This window comes from Helianthus annuus, chromosome 12, assembly GCF_002127325.2.
Source record: "Helianthus annuus cultivar XRQ/B chromosome 12, HanXRQr2.0-SUNRISE, whole genome shotgun sequence".
In the NCBI taxonomy this organism is placed as follows: domain Eukaryota; kingdom Viridiplantae; phylum Streptophyta; class Magnoliopsida; order Asterales; family Asteraceae; genus Helianthus; species Helianthus annuus.
In genome coordinates this window covers 79,500,706-79,524,778 of record NC_035444.2, presented here as the reverse complement: position 1 = coordinate 79,524,778, position 24,073 = coordinate 79,500,706, and the positions used below count along the sequence as shown (strand labels likewise).

The 24,073-nt window shown below is 38.7% G+C and overlaps 1 protein-coding gene across 1 annotated transcript; it reads left to right on the top strand.

Moving 5' to 3' along the window:
- The first annotated feature begins 5,248 nt into the window (after window positions 1-5,248).
- LOC110875361 lies at window positions 5,249-12,236 on the top strand. The gene is made up of 6 exons (XM_022123558.1): window positions 5,249-5,938; window positions 6,140-6,313; window positions 6,615-7,233; window positions 9,576-9,778; window positions 10,953-11,378; window positions 11,730-12,236. The coding sequence occupies exons 1-6, from the start codon at window positions 5,249-5,251 to the stop codon at window positions 12,234-12,236; spliced, it is 2,619 nt and encodes an 872-aa protein (XP_021979250.1).
- The last annotated feature ends 11,837 nt before the right edge of the window (window positions 12,237-24,073 follow it).

The window sequence follows — 24,073 nt, the reverse complement described above, 5'->3', positions numbered from 1 at the left end:
TTGTCACCAAGTGTTTCGGTGCTCTTATAGTATGCTAGACAACCGAAAAGGCGCATATGTTCGTAATCGGGTTTTTGGTTGTATAGAATCTCGTAAGGAGTCTTGTTACCAATAACCTCCGATGGTAACCGGTTTATGATGTATGTGGCGGTAAGAATGCATTCGCCCCAAAACCTTGTTAGTAAGTTGGACTCAAATCTTAAGGCCCGAGCCATCTCCAAAAGGTGTCGATGTTTCCGTTCCACCACGCCATTTTGTTGAGGTGTGTGTGGACACTTTGTTTCTAAGACAATTCCTTCTTTTGCATAAAAAATGAGCATGTGAGTGGATGTGAACTCTCCCCCATTGTCACATCGGATTCTTTTTATATTTTTTTCAAATTGCACTTGTATCATCTTATGGAAAGCAATGAGACAAGTGCTTGCCTCGTACTTGTGTTTTAGCAAGAAGACCCACACAGCTCTACTAAAATCGTCTATGATTGTCAAAAAATAGCTTGCTCGTGAAGGAGAAGGTGTGCGATACTTCCCCCATACATCACAATGTATTAGATCAAAGCAAGCATTGGTTTTAGTAGTGCTGATAGGAAACGGTAATCTTAAAAACTTAGCCTTAACACAAGAATCACAAAAAAAAAACATTTGGTTCAAATGGGCGTTTTTAAGAAAATCAACATGAGTAAGTTTAGAATTCGAAGCATGACCCAATCTATTGTGCCATGTATCAACCGTGGTAGCCATCACCCTTCTTTGTTCTCCCGTCATCCCCATCTTGTATAGACCGTTCTCGCAATCACCCACTCCGATCAACGTCCTTGTACTCAAATCCTGCATGATAAAAAAATCTGGAAAAAAGGTTATAGCACATTTAAGGTCCCGTGTCAGTTTACTAACAGATAGGAGATTGCATTTGAATTCGGGAACATGGAGAACATCCTTTATTTTCATGCCATTAGGTAATGTGAATTCTCCTCTTCCTCTTACGGCTATGGCGTCACCGTTTGGTATGATAACCGGTGCTTCATAGTTTTTCTTTGTTTTATTCTCGAGCATAGAGTCGTTACAAGTAATGTTTTCGGTGGCACCCGAATCAACAACCCATTTACCTCCAAGGTTGATGTTACCTGCCATGTTAACGACCGGCGTTTCTTCCTCTTTAGCGGTACTCATTATGTCACCAAAGTTTTTTTTTTTGGAGGGGGGGTTTCTTTTATGTAGGATCGTGTGTTTGCTCTGATACCATAAAAATTTTATTATGGTAAAAGAACTATTGAAAAAGATGATGAGAAAGCTACATACCACCTATCTATATATAGGCATACATAAGAAAAGGAAATAAGACAAAATGGTCAAAATAAGCTAGGGAGAAGGCATGGGCAATGGACAAGGGAAAATGGGTCAAAGAGAGGATTTGTAGGGATTGGGAGACCACATGTAAATTAGCACATTTCCATCTATTAAAATATGTAAGGTTCTTTAGGAATTGATTTTAATAACCGGTACGTGTTCATGTTCAGGTTCTGGAGTTTGGACGAGGGTTAAAGTTATAATTGCGTAGATTCACTACGTGTTAAGGTGAGTTCTATTGTCCACTTTTATGTTTAACGTTTTTTGGCCGACATGTGCTTAAATGCTTTCAGATGATGTTAGGTGTATATGTATTTTATGCAAAGTGTTTGGAGTCGCGTATATGTATTTTATGCAAAGTATTTGGAGTCTTGTGTGCTGGTAGTCGTTCTCGTAATGGCGATGAGTTAGTGATGTAGGGAGTCGTTGTCTTTGGATGGAGATGCGTCTTGACGATGTAGGCAAGCATTGTCTTTGGATGACGATGTGTCTTGACGACTCCATAAATAAGTAGAAGAAGACCTCTTTCGACTACTGTTTCTTAATCAGTTTTGGTTATTTCAGGAAAGGCTGTACCAGAAGTAGCGGGATATCGAAAAGTAAATGCTATACCGGAGCCTTTGGATGACGATGCGTTTTGATGATTAGGCAGTCATTGTATTTCGATGGCAAAGCATCTTGAGAATGCAAACAGTCGATGCCTATAATAACCCAATTTTATTTAATTATTAATTTATATTGATATTTGAGCTTAAGATCTAACTTCTAATAAAAGACCCTAATTAGTGTCACTAGCTGGTCATATTTCCTAGACCTCATCATCAACATCAATGAAATCTTGTGTCCCGCTTACATGTGTCTCTTGATCATCACCATTGTAATTGTTTTTTTTTTGCCAAAAGCCATTTGATTTTGAAGGTGTGAAATTGAGGATGAAATTAGTGAAATTGAAGGTGTGATTGTGTGAAATTGAGTAAGAAATCAGCAGATATATAATCATGATTCTGGATTTCTGGGTTTTGGTAATTGGTGAAAATTATAGAAACGTCCATATGTAATCTTTGTTTTTCCCGCTTTTTTACAAGCCCGCCATTTGTACATATTATCATTACCCAGTGATTCCAAACCCTAATACGTATTCTACCTAAAAATTTGCTAGTTTGGAAAACAGAAATCAATGACTTCATTAAGGAAATACGCTGAATTGATGCAGGAAATTCGATGAATTGATGAACAAGACGCGTTGAATTGAAGAACATGAATACGCGAATTGGTTTCGTATAATACTCATACGATTTCCGTATTGGTACGAGCGGCTTTTGGAGGGAATTATGTGACTATGGTTTAACCATATAAGTTCCATACATATATTTTATTTGATCACAAAACTATTTGTGTGAACTTAGTAGATTTCGTGCTTGTTTTGGATAACGGCTTCTCGACAGAGTTGCGAAGCTTATCCGGCTCCCGTAAACGTTGGCATTCATGTTTTAGACTATTAGTGACACTTTCTGACGTTTGATGGTTACTTGATGTTTTGCTTATACCTTTATGTTTTACTTCCGTTACGCTGAGTTAAATTTTTAGTCTTAAAACTAGATGTGCTACTAGGGCTGCAAACGAACCGAACGAACACGAACAAGACCTTGTTCGTGTTCGTTTGTTAAGAAATATATGTGTTCGCGAACCGTTCACGAACACTTATTGAACGGGATTTTATGTTCGTGTTCGTTTGTTAAGGAATTGAACTTGTTTGTGTTCGTTTGTGTTTGTTTGTTAATTTTAGGCAACGAACAAAAACGAACGTTGATGAACACAAATGAGCACAAACTAATATTCATGAACACAAATGGAAACAAACGAATACAAACAATCTTTCATGAACAGAATATATAATACACTGACACATATTAGATATTTAATTTGTCAGAATTTTTAAGTATTTAAATAAATTTAAAAACGAAAAACACTAATGAACTATCGAACACAAACGAACACGTTACCGAACGTTCACGAACATAAACGAATGAACACGGCCTCTGTGCATGTTTGTTTATTTAACTAAACGAACGAAATTTCTTGTTCGTGTTCGTTTGTTTAATAAAGGAACGAACACAAACGAATTTCCTGCCGAACAGTTCACGAACTATTCGCCAAATGTTTGGTTCGTTTGCAACCCTTGTTGGGTCTAAAATGTGTAGTCTAATGTTATCAACGAATCAAGTCAACAAAGTCAACGCCATCAAGACAAAGTCAACGCGCAAGTCGACACGAGAAGTTCGAAGAAAGATATGACGTGTGAAAGATCGAGATTTGATAGTTATAGTGCTTTGGATAATTAAATATATTTTGATTTAAACAAAATATATTTGTTATCTTATTTTATTAGTCTTGATGTTTATTGCTACTTTTAGTAAGTTTTAATCTCTAGGGACTTAAATGTAAATAGCCTAAGTGTGTTTAGGCTATAAATAGAAAGTGATGATTAGGGTTTAGGCAACCACATTTCTAAAAAGATTTGGCGGCTAATTGTGTCATCATTTGTGCAAATCAATCTAGTGGGTTTCATTGCTATATTTTTGGTGTGTTCATCTTGATTTACTATCAAAATCAGATTTTTGGCTTGATTTGATCCTACAATTTGGTATCAGAGCCTTAGTACTCTTGGTTGTTTTGTTTTTGTTGAGATTTTTCATAGTTTTGAAGGTTTTTCAAAAGTTTCAAAGTTTTCAAATTTTTGGACCTCAAATGGATTGATTTGGTGTGTTTAATCGATAGGTTGTTGTTAATATATGATTAGGGAGTCATTTTGGACATTTTGATCTATCAAAACATGGTTTTTGAGCTGTATTTGGGTGATTAGAGGGTTTAAGTTCGTGTTAAACCCTCTGCTCAGCGAAGTTAGCTGGAAGCCAGCGAAATTATTTTGAAGCCAGCGAAATTATTTTGAAGCCAGCGAAATTATTTTGAAGCCAGCAAAATTATTTTGAATCCAGCGAAATTATTTTTGAAGCCAGCGAAATTATTTTTGAAGCCAACGAAATTATTTTGAATTCAGCAAATTTAACTTGAATATCGCAAAATTAACAGTTTCGCCGATCAAACACAAGCAAAATTGTTAATTACCAGCGAAATAGTGTCATTGACCCTGTAGCGAATTTATCGAAGGCGACTTCGAGGACAGTGATAAAGAACCACAGCGTTTTTATCACGGTGATCGGCGAATTTAGCCAAACTAACGTGTTTGTTAATTGTCTCAGCGACATTAGCTATCTTCACTCGTGCAGGATCCATCCTCTATCCGGCGAAGTTATCGGCGAAATAGTTCTGCGAAATTATTCTCAGAATCATCTTCCAGCGAAATTATTGTCTGATCAGCTTTCTTAAGTCAAAAACAAGTCAAGATGTCGTTGAATCAACTAAGTCCAATTGCTCAAGCAGAACATGAGACCGGAACCACCACTAAACCACCAAAGTTGAAAGGAGCAGAAGATTTCGGTACTTGGAAGACTCGTATCCAGTCGTTCTTCGAATACACGGACTACAATCTGTGGCTCTCTGTCACCGCTGGACCCCACATTCCAACGGTTGTTCGAGGAGATGCGGTAGTTGCCAACAATGATGCAACTACCTTCACTGATGAAGACAAGGCCCTAATCCAATGGGACTGTCGTGCACATGCCGCCTTAACCATGGCTCTGTCAACTTATGACTGTAACATGTTTGAAAAATACAGAACAGCAAATGAACTCTGGCTCGCTTTGATTGAATATTACGAGGGAAACGAAGAGCTGATTGAGAGCAAAAGAATCATGGTTTAGAAGCAATACGACCTGTTTTGTGGAATTCGTGGAGAAAGCCTTTCCGATCATATCAGTCGCTTTCGAAATATGATGACCAAGATGAAGAAGGCAGGAAATCATATCACTAACCGTGCTGCCATAAAGAAGCTTTTGGACTCACTTACAAAGGAATGGAGCCTAAAGTGCATGATGATCAAAAGGGATTTCCTCAACAATCCAAATCCTGTCACTTTAACCGATTTGATCAACACTTTGAAGGATTTTGAAATGGATGTTAACAAACGAGAAATGAATACGACTGGTTACACCCCAAAGCCTGCTCAGACTTCTGCAGGACTGAAGAACGTGGCACTTCTTGCATCTGAAGGTGTCAGTCAACAAGCTTCAGACACAACTTACTTCAACGCTTCCGCAAGCGCATTAAAGGCTCCACGGTCCAATGAAAAGACAGTTGTGCTCGGTGACACTCAAGCTAAAGAGAATGCTGAAGCAGAGGAACAAGTTCACAAAGCGCTCATGGCAAAAATCTCGAGCGATTCTTTATCTTCATCGCCAAAACCTACCGAGAAACAGGCTACAGGAATCCCAAAAGGAGATGATGCTACCGACAAGGGTCTGAAGAGTATTCTCACTTTCTCCGAGCCTGAGAAAGACAAGAAGGTTGAAGAAGCTGTGAAGGCCACAGAGCAGGTTCAGAAAGAAACAACTTCTGTGAAGGAAGAGAAAGCGAAAGCCTCAGCTGTGGCCATGAAAACCGAATCCTCAAAAGAAAAGGCAGACAAGGATTTGGTAAATAGCATTCCACATAACTTTAAAGTAAAGTTATGCACACCAGCTTGCGTTGATGTCGTGGCACATTACAAGTCTCTAAATCTAGAATTTGAGAGACAAAAAGACAACGCTTTAAAATTTAACAAAGAGCTTAAACAGAACGAGGCCGCATATCAGAGAAAGTTGAATTTAACTTTAGTTGAAATGCAAACTCTAAAGGAATTTGTGTTTAGAAAAGATTTTATCATTAACGATCTCACAGATAGACTAGAAAAGGCTTTAAACGAAAAGAACAAGTTGCAAATCGTCATAAACAAATGGAATGTCAGTCAAAAGGCCTTTACTGACATAAAAAAACTACCAACGACCAACGTATGTGAAAGACGGGATCGGGTATAAGGACAGGCAAGGAAATGAAAGAAAACTCTTCTTTCCAGCATATAGCAAAAACTATGTGCCTATGCCAACTCCTCATCCCGAAAACGATCTAATTGATGAAAAGGCCTCTGTAGAACAAAACGAATCTTGTGAAAATAAAACAACCGCTAACTTTTCTAAAAGTAATGCAGATCCAATTGTGTGTAAAGAAGATGTGTGCGATGAGGATGGAGACTGCGGTGGTTCAAAAATAGGAATAGGTTATTCAGGCGACAGTTATTCCACTGTTAACTGGTTCGCCTGGAACTGTTCTAAGAAAAACAATATTCGGGATGACCGTAATGGCCGTGTGCCTAAATTCAAATCTTCGGATGACTGTAAGGGCCATGTTCCTACATTTGAGACCCGTGATCGTGAACATGTTATGTCTGAATGTCATGATTTAAATTCTGCATTTTGTAATGATAAAATTGTTTGTGAATCTCCTGTATTTGTGCCAGAATTGAAAAAGAATAGCTTTGGAAAATTCCTCACAGAGGAAATTCCAGAATTTGTTCCATTTAGATCAGGTATGACAGAGTCAGAAAAGAAAATCATTGAAGATCACTGCAATGAAGACTCAAGCGGTGCTGCCTCAGAAGAGGAAAAGGAGACTTCAAGTCCTAAGGATGAGCAAAAATCAGAAACATCAAGCCAAGGTCGAACAACAGATGGTGAAAGCCCTGAATTTTCAAGTGAAGAAACCTCGAAAACCACAAGTGAAGATCAAACAATAAATGATGAAAGCTCCAAAGGATCAAGTGTTGAAACAATAGAAGACCAAGATTCAGAAAGTTCAAGCGAAGATCAAAGCTGCAATGATTCAAGTTACGAAGCAAGTGAAGAGCAAAACTCAAGTGAATACCAAACGTCTGAAAATTCATCTGATTCCGACAGTGATGAAGAATGCTCAGAAGATGAAAGCAGAGTTGACAAGAAAATGAAGAAAGCCGAGAGTTCAAGATACACCGCATCAAAAGATTCTTCAAAAAGCTCAAGACACTCATCACTTACATCATCTTCTAACACCAAAAAGCCCAGACGTAAACGATGTTTTCGCTGTGATCATTTAGGACATACAGCGAAACATTGTAAAACCAAGAATTTTTCTAAACTAGAAAATGATTTTGTTAAAGATTTCACAAATCAGCTTGATCTTCTTAAGAAATCTGTTAAAAATCTGGTTAATTCAACAACTTATTTTTGGAAGCAAAAAGAGGACATCGTGGGTCAAAACCATGATAGATCCAAAGTGAAGCAAATATGGGTTCCCAAATCAAACTGATTTGTGTATATACTTGTATTTCAGAATAAACTCCAGAAATGGCTTCGAATGCTCATGAAATATATCTGGCATGTCGACAGCGGATGGTCAAGACACATAACAGGCTTAAAGGAAATTATGAAGAGTTTTTGTTTTATTGATGGTGATTACGTGTCATTCACTGGAGATGAAAAGGGGGGAAGATCGTTGAAATAGGAGATGTTGTATCTGAAGCACTTACTTTGGAAAATGTCAACTATGTTCTAGAATTGTGCTACAATCTCATGAGCGTATCACAAGTCAGTGATAAAGGAATATCGGTGCTTTTCAACGACATAGAATGTTTGTTTCTCAATCCTGAATATGTCGTTCCTGCAGAAATGATCATGCTCACTGTTACATGACAAAACAACGCATACGTGCTCAACATGAAAAATGCCAAGACAAATGATAAAACCCGATTCAACCAGCTGGTAACCTGGTTGGAAATGGTTGATTTCCTTGAGTGAAAATGAATCTTGTGATCCAAAATCATTTGTAAATACTCTATCTTTTGTCAATAGTTAAAAAAAAACGTTTGTTGAAAGAAAAACAAGTATCGTGAAGCGTCGCCCACCAAAAAGTTTTTCTGACTCAATTTTATTTTCAGGCAACGGACTTTCGAAAATAAAGATTTTAGGGGGGGGGGGTATTCCAGAAAATCCAATATTAGATGCTTATGTCTGACTCCTGTTAGAAGAAATGATAGAAAATTGCTAACACTTTGTCATTTCTTGCAAAACAGAAAACAAAAAGAAATCGGGGTACCAAGCAACGACGTGTCGGTAGATTCAGCAACACCGACGAGTAAACTGCTGTTAGGAAGCAAAACATAATGTCTACACAAGAATTCTGGCTTTTCTCAGGCATTACGCATCTCAGTGGGTAACACGTTGCGGCATATGGCTTAATGGTCTTGAATCTTGCGTTGACAGATTGCCAAAGTCTGAGATTTCGGGTCTTTATATTGGTATTTCATTCGGAGGATATCATAGTTGTTCTTCTGCTGCATCCAGATACATGCTGACCTAGACGCTATGATATTCTCTTAATAATAAGTGCCTTAAAAAAAAGGCCAAACCCTTTCTAATAAGTGCCATTTTTGGCCAAAACCCATAATAAGCGCCATCTTTGGCCAAAATCCTCAGACGGATTAGTTTGGTAACTCTGCTGTACGGTGGTACTGACCTGTTCACCAAACAATCTGTCCTAGCCCTCGATAGCTCTTGGGATCTCTGTTGTACGAAAGTACAGACCTGATCTTTGTTCTATCGTTGAAGAGAATGAAACCAATATACTCACCTGTTATGAGGAATCTTTGTGCATACCTTGATCGCGGGGGTATGTCCTGATGTGGGATTCACGGGGGCGTAATGATTCTATTCTCAATAGCTTGTGTGGGGGCCATCGAAGACTTGTCAATATTACCAAAAACATGATAAAAGCGCTCCCCAAAGGCACGTTGAAAGAAGGATGCATGGATTTAAGCGGACAAACATACTGGCAGTTTTTCTTGTACCCTGGTTAATTATAATAATAATTATTATAAATAAGAATTTGGCAAGTATTGGCAATATGATCTTCTGCAGGTAAGTCGACGAGCGTCGAATGTTCGCATCAAAGGGAACCCCTCCCCTGAGCTGAAAATTCGAAGTTCGGTGTCAAAATGGCCCAAACTTTCTCTGGTTTATAAATATTTCATAAGTTATGCTATTTTAATAAAAAAAAATGGGCATGTTTTTCGAGAAAGTTTGAAATTTGTATCTGACCGGCGTAATTGTCTAAATGTCAAAAATATGTAGTGTTCTTGCCTGCATATTTGATTGCGCCTTTGTAAATATTTTTATTTCTTTTATTACTACTTCTACCCTCTGCAAATACAACATTATAGCACTTTGTAATCCAGATCTTACTTAGCTCGTGTGTATGTTTCAGAATACAAGAACTGTTGGAAACGAGATCAAGAGAAACAGAATGATGCAGGATTAAAGATATATTCTGCAAATGTTTTATTTGAAGTTTCTCACACTAAAACGAAGAACAAGATATTGAAGAAGATCCCCAACAGGCTGCATAAAGCAGAGACAAGCGAAAGAAAAGGCGGGGTGATTCGGTGCTACAAGCTGATCTTAAGAAAGGTGAGAGAAAGAAAGACTGAGATGACGGAGATGTTATTCAAAAATTGATTAACAGAAGGAATGTGACAAAGCTCGAGAGAAGAAAGAAGCTATCATCAATCACTTGCTTCAAAAGACAAGATTCTTTCATCAGAATCAGAATTCCGAGAAATTAAATCTCCAATGTCATCCACATACAATGTCACATTGAAGGATGCAAGCGAAGTTGATAACAAGAAAACTCCATCACAGCACATCATGGGAAAAGACGCAGCAAATCCTGACACCAGAGTCAAAGAATGAAGACGCTCAAGTACGCAACGGTCTAGGGGGAATATTGTTAGACCATTTTGAGACCGTAGGTACTTGAGTCGATTAGGGTCTAAAATGCTAAACAAGAATGAAGAACGATCAAGTACGCAACGGTCTAGGGGGAATATTGTTAGGTCATATGAGACCGTTGGTACTTGTTTTAGATGGTTATGGATTGTTTTGGTTATGTTTATTAGACTTTATAAAGTCTAGGGGCTAATTTTGTAATATTTTGATAGTGGCAAATCTGACTTGGTGTAGTTAAGATTCCAGCAAATTTATAAATTTCTTGGCAAGTCAGACACTATATATAGCTCATGCCTTGTAACAAACTCAAGCTTTTGGCTCCTTGATGAATATTAGTGTTGTTACTTTCTCTTGTTGATCTTGTGCTCAAATCTGATATCCAAGGTTGTTTATTGTTATATCTTATTGTTTGGATTCAATACAACACTTGTTGTATTCATTAATCCATTAGCTTCACCTTCATCTTTGATTCTTCTTAACTTTTCATATCTCAAACACCTAATCAATAGGTGTTATGGGTTAAAACAACCAACCACTGTGATCCGGATTCGTTTTGGGATCTACAATTTGGGCCTCAATTGAACAAAATGAATTTTATGAAAATGATACAACCGCTAACTGTTCTAAAAGCAATGCAGATCCCATTGAGTGTAAAGAAGATGTGTGCGATGAGGATGGAGACTGCGGCGGGTCAAAAATAGGAATTGGATATTCAGGCGACAGTTATTCCACCGTTAACTGGTTCGTCTGGAATTGTTCTAAGAAAAACAATGTTAAGGAAGAATGTAATAATTTAAGTAGGATGGATGACTGTAATGGCCAAGTGCCTAAATTTAAATCCGTGGATGACTGTAAGGGCCATGTGCCTACAGTTGAGACCTGTGATCGTGAACCTTGTGTGTCTGATTGTCATGATTTGAATTATGCGTGTTGTGATGATAAAGTTGCTTGTGAATCTCCTGTATTTGTGCCAGAATTAAAAAGGAATAGCTTTGGAAAATTCCTTACAAAGGAAATTCCCGAATTTATTCCTTCTAGAACAGGTATGACAGAATCAGAAAGGAGCGTCACTGAAAACCAAGATAAAGAAGATTCAAGCGTCACTACCACAGAAGACGAACAAACATCAGAAAGTTCAACTGAAGATCAAACAACTGGTGATGAAAGCTTCGAGTGTTCAAGTTATGGAGCAAGTGAAGAACAAAGTTCGAGCGAGGACAACACGTCTGAAAGCTCACTCGATTCAGACAGTGATGAAGAACATCAAGAAGATGAAAGCAGAGTGGACAAGAAAATGAAGAAAGCAGAAAGCTCAAGACTCTCATCACATACATCATCTTCTCACACCAAAAGACCCAGACATAAAAGATGCTTTCGTTGTGGTCATTTAGGACATACAGCGAAACATTGTAAAACCCAAAAGTTTCCTAAACCAGAGCATGATTTTATTACAAACTTCTCACATCAACTAAATTATCTTAAGAAATCTGTTAAAAATCTGGTTGAGTCATCTGCGTATTTTTGGAAACAAAAAGAAGTCAAAGTTGGTCAAAACCACGATAGATTTGAAATGAAGCAGATCTGGGTTCCCAAATCAAACTAATTTGTATATTTGTATATTTGTGAATATCAGAATAAACTCCAGAAGTGGCTTCGGATGCTCATGGAATACATTTGGCACGTAGACAGCGGATGTTCAAGACACATGACTGGATTGAAGGAACTGCTGGAAAACTTCCGCTTTATTGATGGTGATTTCGTGTCTTTTGCTGGCGACGAAAAGGGAGGAAAGATTGTTGGAGTAGGAGATGTGGTGTCCGAAGCTCTCACGCTGGAAAATGTCAACTATGTTCCTGAGCTGTGCTATAATCTCATGAGCATTTCTCAAGTGTGTGATAAAGGAATCTCGGTGCTGTTCAATGACATGGAATGCTTGTTCCTGAAGCCCGGTTATGTTGTTCCTGCAGAAATGATCATGCTCACTGCTCCAAGACAGAACAACACATACGTGCTCAACATGAAAAATGCCAAGACAAATGACAACTTGACATGCTTAATTTCTAAAGCTTCAGAATCGGAGTCACTGCTTTGGCATAGACGGCATTTGTCAGAGATTCAATCTGCTGCGGAAGGTTGGTGAAGTGTTCATCTACGTAAATCACTGGTGGATCATCTTCTTGAGTTGGCTCAGTCACATTTGCCTGTGAAGAAGAAGCACCATTGTCTTGGGTGTTCTCAGGCGAAGTGTCACCAGATGTTTCATTTACAGCCAGAATCGGATCAGCGGATGATGGAGATAAGCGGGTGGTGAAAGGAGTCAAACAACAGTATCTACCTCAACCGTTTGATTTCATGGCAGAGCAAGAAGCAAACAACAGTATCTACCTCAACCGCTCAAGCAGAATACACCGCGGCCTACAGTTGCTGTTCACAAGTTCTTTGGATACAAAATCAGTTGCTGGATTACGGAATCAACATCATGAAGACTCCTATATTCATCGACAATGAAGCGTGTCTAGGAATTGTGAAGAACCCCATACACCACTCAAGAACAAAGCACATCGAAATTCGTATTCACGCAATTCGAGATGCTTATGAAAAGGGATATATTCAAGTGGTGCCAGTGGATACAACGCAGCAACGGGCCGACATCTTCACGAAAGCTTTCGACAAAACTCGTTTCAACCAGTTGGTAACCTGGTTGGAAATGGTCAATTTCCTTGACTGGAAATGAATCTTGTGTTGATTAAAAAAAAAAACAAAGCTTGTTGAAAATAAAATAAGTATCGAAAGACGTCGCCCACCAAAAAGATTTTCTGGTTAAAATTTTATTTTCGGGCAAATGGACTCACGAAAATAAAAATTTTAGGGGGGATATTCAGAAAATCCTTGAAACAGATGCTTATGTCAGACTCCTGTTAGAGGAAGTGATAGAAAATTGCTAACACTTTGCCATTTCTTTGAACAGAATACAATATGAAATCAGGGTACCAAGCAACGACGTGTCGGTAGATTCAGCAACACCGACGAGTAAACTGCTGTTAGGGAGCAAAACATAATGTCTACACAAGAATTCTGGCTTTTCTCAGGCATTACGCATCTCAGTGGGTAACACGTTGCGGCATATGGCTTAATGGTCTTGAATCTTGCGTTGACAGATTGCCAAAGTCTGAGATTTCGGGTCTTTATATTGGTATTTCATTCGGAGGATATCATAGTTGTTCTTCTGCTGCATCCAGATACATGCTGACCTAGACGCTATGATATTCTTTTAATAATAAGTGCCTTTAAAAAAATTTAAAAAAAAGGCCTAACCCTTTCTAATAAGCGCCATTTTTGGCCAAAATCCATAATAAGTGCCATCTTTGGCCAAATACTTTGATAGATCAGTTTGGTAACTCTGCTGTACGGTGGTACTGACCTGTTCACCGAACTATCTATCTTAACCCTCGATAGCTCTTGGGATCTCTGTTGTACGAAAGTACAAACCTGATCTCCGTTCTATCGTTGAAGAGAATAGAATGAAACCAATATACTCACCTGTTATGAGGAACCTTTGTGCATACCTTGATCGCGGGGGTATGTCCTGACGTGGGACTCACGGGCGTAATGTTTTCTATTCTAAATAGCCTGTGTGGGGGCCATCGAATTTTTGTCAATATTTACCAAAACATGATAACAAGTTCACCGGATGTATGTCGAAAGAATGGTGCATGGATTTAAGCGGACAAACATACCAGCAATCGTTCTTGAGTCGTGGCTATCCTAAAGAAATTTGAAGTGTGGCTAGGCTTTTCAAGTTGGTGTGATCTCGTATTTGATCAACTCTTTATCTCAAGGTTGAAAGTTAAAAAAAAAACAAAAAAAAACAAAAATATTTTGATTTCTGTACGGTTGTTTTTCTAAGTCTTCCATATCACATCAATCGTGTCTCAAACCGCTTGAGATACTCTTTCCATTGCACACTACAGATGAATACGATTTTGTCTGTACTTTGAATCTATCTAAAAGAAAATTCGTAGTTGTGTTTGTGATTATGAACAGGTTACTTCGTCTATTTGCTGCAATGATGGCCGATCATCAATTGAGCATGATACCAGACCAAAGCACCTGTTTCCTAAAGATTGTAGAAGACACCGAGCTAGGAATCCTCCTCCTACGTCTTCTGATTCACTCAAGCTAAAGAGAGTTGAAAAAGGTTGTTCCTGTTTGTCAAAGATGATGCATGGAAAAAGGGGGAGCTTATCCAGATAAAGTACTCAGAAGGCAAAGCGTCAAAAGGAGATCTTCAGTGAAGAAAATTTGGAAAGCATCAGTCTAGGGGGAGATTGTTGGGTCTAAAATTGAGACTGAAGCTTGCCAAATTGAAGATTGCAACATGCATGAAGTTGACGGTTCTAAAGATGATACAAGAGCTTGATAACATTAGCCTAAGGGGGAGATTGTTGGGTCTAAAATGTGTAGTCTAATGTTATCAACGAATCAAGTCAACAGAGTCAACGCCATCAAGACAAAGTCAACGCGCAAGTCGACACGAGAAGTTCGAAGAAAGATATGACGTGTGAAAGATCGAGATTTGATAGTTATAGTGCTTTGGATAATTAAATATATTTTGATTTAAACAAAATATATTTATTATCTTATTTTATTAGTCTTGATGTTTATTGCTACTTTTAGTAAGTTTTAATCTCTAGGGGACTTAAATGTAAATAGCCTAAGTGTGTTTAGGCTATAAATAGAAAGTGATGATTAGGGTTTAGGCAACACACATTTCTAAAAAGATTTGGGGGCTAATTGTGTCATCATTTGTGCAAATCAATCTAGTGGGTTTCATTGCTATATTTTTGGTGTGTTCATCTTGATTTACTATCAAAATCAGATTTTTGGATTGATTTGATCCTACAACCCTATGTGCTACCAATTGTCAGTTGTAGGGTTTCCAGGCTTTTGAGGCCTTACATCACCTTTTCCAATGTACATGGTGAGAAAAGTCTAGGTGATGATAGTGTTATGTGTGGAACAACAAGAGCGACCTCTAATATAATACCATGTTGAGTTTAAACAGACTAGGATAACAAGAGCGGCCTCTAATTTGCCCTACCCCACCTCACCTCACCCCAACACCTCTCTCTAACCCACATAACTTTAAAAATATTATATATCCATATAAAAAGTAACGCGTACCCTTTTGTTTAAAACACATACTTCTTTGTTTACACCCACCCTTTTGTTTAAAACACATACCCACCCTTTTGTTTAAAACACACACCCTTTAACAATCGATAACAAAAGGACGTGTCTACAAAGAAATTCATGATAATATTATCTTAATATTACACAAAGCAATTATTTTCCATGTATTCTTTTACCCTATATTTCCAATATTACCCTTTATCCCCATTGAAACGTCATACCCACATCAAACCTACCGTCAGCAACTCACCAGAACCGTTTCAACACCATCGCATACGTACAGCTGTAACAGTTCCTTAAACATAAATCAACAATATTCTTATGTGTAACACCCCGAAAATTTTTGTTCAATTATGCGACGACACGTGTCCCGTATCTCCAACTAGTCCCGACTATGTGGAAGGAGAGGGAATTTTTCGTTCAACTATGTAACGACACGTATCCCAGATCTCCAACTAATCCCGACTATGTGGAATGTAACGACACGTATCCCAGATCTCCAACTAATCCCGACTATGTGGAAGGAGAGGGACCAATATTTTATATATTATAAATTCAAAGTTGAGGGGCTAAATCTGCCTAAAAAGCATTCTTTTATTTTTTGGAGGTCCCTTGCGGACTGTATGAACTACCCCTTACGGTCCGCAAGTATGCTTAAAAATCACTGCGCGCTGGTCCCCTTGCGGACCGTATGGCATACCCCTTACGGTCTGCATGGGGTGCGCTGACAGCAAACTCTTGGCTGGATAGCAACCTTGCTGCATTTTTGACACCTATACTTCATCTTGCCACACTTCACCACATCATGGCCCATGTATGGACACTAATCCTCATCTTAGAGCTCCTAAGGACTCTTGTCATCTTCTTACAACTCTTGGATTAGTATAAATAGCATAGGACTTCATGAATTTCATTCACACCTTTCACTCTTTCATTCTCAAACTTCTTGGAGTTTGTTTCCATTATTGGAAACCTGCTATTCTGAGTTCTCAAAGTGTTCTTCAACACTAGTAAGTGTTCTCTATAGTCTATTTCATTATTTGGGCTAGTTATTAGCCGAAAGTCAAGCAAATTGACTTTTTCTTTGACTTTTGGTTATGACCATTTCGGTCAAGCTAAGGTTCGAATCGAACTTGGCTACGTGATCGTAATAATGGAGGTGTTAATCCCTTGTGATAACACTCTCTGATGATCACGTTAAGTAGGCGAAATGACGAGTCGAATTTATATTAAATAAAAGGTCAAAAACGTAAACTTTGCAAATTACGCTAAATGAACTTCTAAGTATCAAAACCTTAAATTTTGACATCATATTAGTTTATAATACATATTAGGACATGTTTAATCGTGTCCAACTCATCATTTCTTATTCAGAGCTTCCGTAGTCGAAATTCAAATGCCATGTTTTACTAATTACCATTCACTTTAAAATGCTAGAAAAGTTAAAAAAAACCACAGATGGCAAACATCGTTTCTTGGAGATTCAGTTTTGTTCTCCATAAAGTTTCACTGAATGGATTCTTAATTGAGGGGTTAACTCAATAAGATTTTGTTGAACGAGATGGAAAAATCTTCAAGAAAAAGAGACAGGTGACAGTGATATGTCATTTTGTGTGCTTTGGTCTTGAAGAAGGTTTGGATGAGAAGAAGAGACCAATGAAAGTGTAAATGCTATTTTGGACTCCATTATTAATCATGAAGAGTGGGATGAATATGAAGATGACAACCAAAGATCAACCAAACGAAAAACTCACTCACAATCACACCCAGAAAAAAGCATCCACAAATACGGCATCGATCTATGTCTCCAACCATCCATAAAACCACTTCAACAATCAACAACAATAGATCACACCAAAAACAAAACGCCATATTTTACTGAATTATCAGCTTCGTCTAGAGCCGGGCATTTCAGCTGTGTAGGAGATCGACATCTATCTAAGGAATTCAAAGGTTCCGGGGACAAAAACTTCAAGAAGAAGAAACTAATGACTGTGAAGATTTGGATGAGAAATTAGATTAGGATTTTTAATTTTTTTTCTTTTCTATTTTTTTGGTGTCATTTTCTATGGTTTTTTATCTAATTTTCTGCTAATAAAATACATTATATATCTAATTACTTATAAACGCCAAAGTGCCACAAACGCTAAACACCAAAACTATAATAATTTTCTTTAATCATGTATTATTAAAAAACTCAAAAAATAACTGAATTGTATAAAACAAGGTACAAGAGAATAGAACAAAGAGTGTCTTACGAAAGTTAATTAGTTGTAATTTGTCATCTTTATCTAAAACATCATTCATACAAAACGCCAAACTTAATGATGCGACACGTTACAGCCTTAACAGATAAAACTGAACAAACAGTAACTACAAACAGTAACTGAAACGACGAAAACTTTATTACTAACATTTATTAAGTGAGAATATTGTTCAAAAACCACGCCATAATTACTTGTCACATTATAGGTCTGCATCCTACATCACACGACAAAGATAAAAAAATACACATGAAAAAAAGAAATTCCAATTGAATTTTAGCGCCAAAAACATATAGACCTAATCTACTTCGCGCAAAAAAAGGTCATTATATAAGTAGAACAAGTAAACCAACTTAACACGCCACAAATTGTCTAAAACGCCATAAAACTTAAACAAAACGGCTCACATTATTGTATGGAGGTTTGATAGGTCAGAGAGACGTTTCTTTCTAAAGTTCTCTGACAAGAGAAGGGTGAAGGTTAGGACCATTAAGGCCATACTTGGCAACAATAAGTTAAACGCTTATCGGGTAACAAACGAAATGCGAAAGGAACGTCGGTGACCGCCCGGATAATGTTAAAATCCTAAAAGTATTCCGTTATGATTAATTTTAATCATATTTGTGAAGAAAAATTTATTAAAACGCTTAAAAATGTTATTTTTAGAATTTAAGTTGTACTGCGCAATACAGTACGTATACTGTGAAATACAGACAACGCAGCCAGTCTAGGCAGAAAACATTATTCAGTAATATTATGGCGAGTTTATTTTTATAGAGCGATAAAAATAATTTTAAACGCCTTAAAACGCAATTTAAACGCGAGATAAATTACCCGGTAGTCAGTTAAATACCTGTGTTTAACTCTATGTGTTATATATATATGTGTATGTATACATGTGCATGTGAGTGTGTGTAACAAGTGTCGATCAAATGATTAAAGTTGTTGCCATCTTTCATGTGCATATGCCATGTGTTGATAAATTAGAAATGGTCCAATCATATTAATTCCTTCCATGCAACTTAAACACAATTCAAGAATCGAAGTTTCAAAAATTCATATCTTCTTCTCCTACCAAAATCACGGCTGAACACCCCTTTTACAACCACCGTTTCCATTCTCAAAACTTATTTCATGAAGATATGGCCATTCCAAGCTAGTTTCGGGTTGGTTTGAAGATCTAAAGTTGATCTCCAGGTGATTTCAAAGAGGAATAAACTTGTTTTCATCAAGATTCTCATCATAAAAACCCACTTTGTTCTTGAAAGGTATAAAGTTTTATTTCTTTTAAAACTCACTTGATGATGATGATGATAATGAGCATGATTCTTGGATACTTAGATTTTCACTATTCATGAAATCAAACCAAACAAATGAATTTTATAAAAATAAAAAAAAATGTGAGGTTATGAATGTGTGATAATGGCCGAAAGTTGTGTGTATGTATACTGTTTGTATTTTGAATTTTATTTACAAAAATACTTGTAAGATGGTTTCTTGAGTGAACAAGATAATGTGCAATGTGTTAGAGATATAATGTCACACCCCAACCGATGGCGGAAACATCGGGGCATGCCACTGAGCGAAACAGATTGTCCAGAAGTTTCCATAACAATTATCATTACCAATCAATTTAAAGTAACATATCCCATACCATGTCTCAAAAGGTAAAAAAAAATTATTACAGACAAAATCTAGGCAAAGAGTTCTATTCCGACAACTCAGATTTTTAAATAGCCCAATTGTTTATCTGCTTCTAGAGACTCTTGATTACATTTGTACAGACAACTATTTGTTGGCCTCTAGAAACTTATTATGACTTCGCTTTCCTAGCAGATAAGCGTCCTAAATACCTGTCACATACGTTAAAATAAAAGTCAATACACATAGTGTAAAGGCGAGCATACAAGTTTGATAATAGCATATAGAGTTCGAAATAGTTTACGCATAACCAGCTCGTACACAGAGGAAAACGAAGCATGTTAATTATCGACATGGATCTATCGATACCAATGACTGCGGGTTGACTGCCCAAGGCAGTTCGTAATACATGATCACCACCGTAATCCATGCAAATAATTGTCCTTAACAACCCCCGTGTGAACGGGTGCTGAGTCCAAACTATAGAACTATCGTTGCTAAGGCAGGTAGACAGCATTCTACGTGTAAACATAACAAACAAGCATTCATTAAGTCGTGTAATACATGCGGTAATGGTTAGCGTTAAAAGTATTGCGTAGTGTGTTCGATGTGATTTCGTATAAGTAATGTATGTAACACCCAAAAGTGCTTAAAGTAAAAAGGGATCGAGTATACTCACAGCAGTTGGATGGATTGAAGGGAGCGCTTGAGAGTAAGGTTAGCCTGATTAGAACGATAACATAACGGTAAGCGACTCATAAACGAAAGCAAGTGTTGATGGGTCAAATGGCAGTTCGATCGGATGGTGATTTGATCGGACAGCCAGTCGTGCGGATGACAATCCGTTCGGATGGTTATCCGGTCGGACGGTAGTCCGGTCGGATGACCTTTCGAGTGGATTGTTTCTTCCTATGAGAAGGATGTGTTTGTGTACGATGGTTTGACTTTTGAAGTTTTTGTTGTAGCATTTGAAAACATTGAAGTATCTTTACCCTTCAGGTTGGTCGATCGGACGGTTGTCCGATCGGACAGTGATCCGATTGGTTGACACTTCAGTGAGAACAAGTTCACAGCGGTTTATCACTCGATCGGACAGCAGTCCGGTCGGGTGGCATTACTAGTGCATTGAACATGTTGAAAATCGAACAAGTGTTAAAGTCAAGTATCTCATGATCCGAAGAGTAACCCGGTCGGGTGGTAGTCCGATCGGATAGCAATTCGTTCAATACTTAACCTTAAATAAGTTTGATTAGGTGTGGGTCCCATAGTGTCAGCCATTCGGACGACCAGTCGCTCGGATGGCTATCCGGTCGGACAGTAGTCCGGTCGGGTAACTCTCCATGCTGGTCGTTCCGTTCGTCTTTCACTTGGTTGTTTTTATTGTTTGTGGTTTTATCGAGACGTTTTGACATCGTGTCAACCAACAAAATCCCATTTCGAACCTGGTAACCTGACCAAACAAGAATCACCCAATGTTCAATCAGTTAAACGGTTCAAGTCGGCCGTTATTGAATAACCTGAAATCGGTGGTCTCGTGGATAGAATCCAGATCTTGAGCCAACACATTACTAAGAACGAATAGAGGTTAGACCGAGATCCGATTCTATCGGTTTGAGTACATTGAGTGTAAAAGAGTTGAAAGAAAGTTGGAAAACCTTCTTTCAATCCCTTTCACCATGAATATGTTTAGATCTATAAAAGATCTTTGTTTATTTATGTGGAAATCAGTTAGATTCAAGTTGTTCTTGAAGGATTGAAGCCAAAACATGAAGTTCTTCAAGAACACATGATGACATCATCCTAGAACACCTCAAATCGGGTGATTTCACGGTTAAAATTTAAGATTTGAAAGATAGAAAGGTGTAGGAGTGCGTGTAGATCAAGGTTTAGGACGAGATCTTATCGGAATTGAGAGAAATCTGAGAAAAGGCGAAGAACACGAGCTGCTTGGACAAAGGATTTCCAAAAGTAGAAAGAATGAAAGTTACATGGGTATTTATAGGATTCCAAAAGTGGAAAGGGTGGGTCGTCGGATGACACCACACCCGGATGATAGGTCGGTCGGATGGCACATCGACCGGATGGCAGCCCGGTCGGATGGCAATCCGGCCGGTTGGCACCTGGTTTAAGTGCGCGACGCGACGATTTTTGATATTTCGATTTCGTTTGCGAGTGATGTGAATACGATAGAGTTTCCTATTCAAACTACTTTTAATCCCAACTACTCATATCGCGCGCTATCTCTTCTCCACCAATTATCATACTATATCTACATACAATCATCCTTAGTTCGTATTCGGTTTGCGATTGCGATTCGATTGTGATGAGTTCGATTGCGATTCGATTGATTACCACACATAACGTAATTAAACATGCACAAGTAACACATAAGGCACACACACTCGTATAATGATCACCAAAATGCGTAATTCGAGTTGCGAGCGCGATGTTGATTAGATTAGTTCGATTAGCATTTAATTGACTTTATCGCATTGTTACTTCCTATTATTCATAGTCGTAAAGCGATCCGTAATGATAAATATACTTCGATTACTGCGATTATACTTGATTACTCCACATAATACAACTAACGTAAACATAAAATAGACTAACTACAGTCAAAGGGTCAAAACAGGAATCGAGCAAGGAGAGACAGATTTGCAATTAGCAATTTTTTCTTCCTTTGACTTTAATCTTGACTTTGACTTTGACTTTCGAAACACTGGGGTGTTACAGCCTCCTCTAGTTGAGGGAATTTCGTCCCGAAATTAGGTCGAAGCCGTAACGAACAACTGCGGGTACTTTGTCTTCATGTCGCTTTCGAGTTCCCAAGTGAACTCTACGCCTCGTTTGCCTTCCCATCGGACTTTCACAATAGGAATGCGCGAGCGTCTGAGCTGCTTGGCTTGGCTTGGCGATCCATGATTTCGACAGGTTTCTCCACGAAGTGTAGTGTTTCGTTTATTTGGAGATCATCGAGAGGCACAATTAAATCATGCTCAGCCAGGCACTTTCGGAGGTTTGACACTTGGAAAGTCGGGTGGACTTTACTAAGTTCCTCCGGTAGTTCGAGTCTTAGGCGACTTTTCCGATCCTTTCCAGAATCTTAAAAGGTCTAACATATCGAGGCGCTAGTTTCTCTTTCTTGCCGAATCTGACCACACCCTTCCAAGGTGATACCTTTAGGAGTACGTAGTCACCAACATCAAATTCCAGGGGCTTGCGTCGTCTATTGGCGTAACTTTTCTGTCGACTTCGAGCTTTCAACAAGTTGTCCCGAATTTGGAGGACTTTGTCAGTCGTTTCTTGCAATAGCTCGGGATCGGTTAGTTGCGAGTGACCAATCTCGTGCCATACAATAGGCGATCGACATCTTCTTCCATATAAAGCCTCGAATGGTGCCATTTGGATGCTGGTATGATAACTGTTGTTATACGAGAATTCGACTAACGGCGGGTATTTGTCCCAATTACCACCGAAGTCTATGACACACGAACGGATCATGTCCTCAAGAGTGCGAATCGTTCTTTCAGTCTGGCTGTCGGTTTGAGGATGGAATGCGGTACTCAGATTAAGCGTAGTACCAAGAGCAGCTTGAAACGTTTCCCACAGTCGCGAGGTAAACCGAGCGTCACGGTCAGAGATGATATCACGAGGCGTCCCATGATTACAAATGATCTCGTCGGTGTAGATTCGGGCTAATCGTTCCACCTTGTAGTCTTCTCGTATTGGCAAAAAGTGGGCTGATTTGGTTAAACGATCAACGACAACCCAAATGCTGTGGTGACCTGATGACGTGTGCGGAAGTTTTGTTATGAAGTCCATAGCTATACTCTCCCACTTCCACATGGGGATTGGGGGTTGCTCGAGTAAGCCGAGGGCCTTTGATCTTCAGCCTTGACCCTTGCACAAGTCAGGCACTTCCCAACGTAGAGAGCAATATCCCTTTTCATACCCGGCCACCAGTACTTGTAACGAAGATCCTGGTACATTTTGTTGGCACCGGGATGAATAGAATACCGGGATTTGTGGGCTTCGTCCATCAAAATCTGTCGCAAATTGGTCCGCTTAGGTATCCAAATTCGGTCCAGGAAGTGGAAGATCCCATTCGATTTATTCACTAGTAGAGCTCCATCGTGATAAATTCGTTCCTTCTTCAGGGTGTGTTCATTAAAACAGGCATGCTGGGCTTCACGGATGAGGGTTTCGAGATCGTATTGGGCTTGGGTATCGCGAATGCTGAGCAAATAACTCCGCTTGCTGAGAGCGTCGGCAACGACATTTGCTTTGCCTGGGTGATAACAAATCTCACAGTTGTAATCGTTGAGAAGTTCTACCCATCGGCGTTGACGCATATTAAGTTCCTTCTGATCAAAGATGTGTTGTAGGCTCCTATGATCGGTGAAGATCATACACTTTGTACCATACAGGTAGTGTCGCCAAATTTTTAATGCAAAAACAACCGCGCCTAGCTCGAGATCATGGGTTGTATAGTTCTTCTCATGGATTTTGAGCTGTCGAGACACGTAAGCTATAACCTTGTCTCGTTGCATGAGAACACAACCAAGACCAAGGTTGGAAGCATCACAATAGACAATGAAACCGTCGTTTCCATCGGGCAATATGAGAACAGGAGCATTGTAGAGCATATGCTTGAGGGTTTGAAAAGCAGACTCTTGTTCGTTTCCCCAAACAAAAGACTTGTCTTTATGCGTAAGAGCGGTGAGCAGCACAGCAATCTTTGAGAATCCTTCGATAAATCGTCGATAATAGCCTGCTAGTCCGAGAAAAGAACTGACCTCAGACGGGTTCTTTGGCGTAATCCAACTCTTAACTGCTTCAATCTTCGCAGGATCGACATGAATACATTGACTATTGA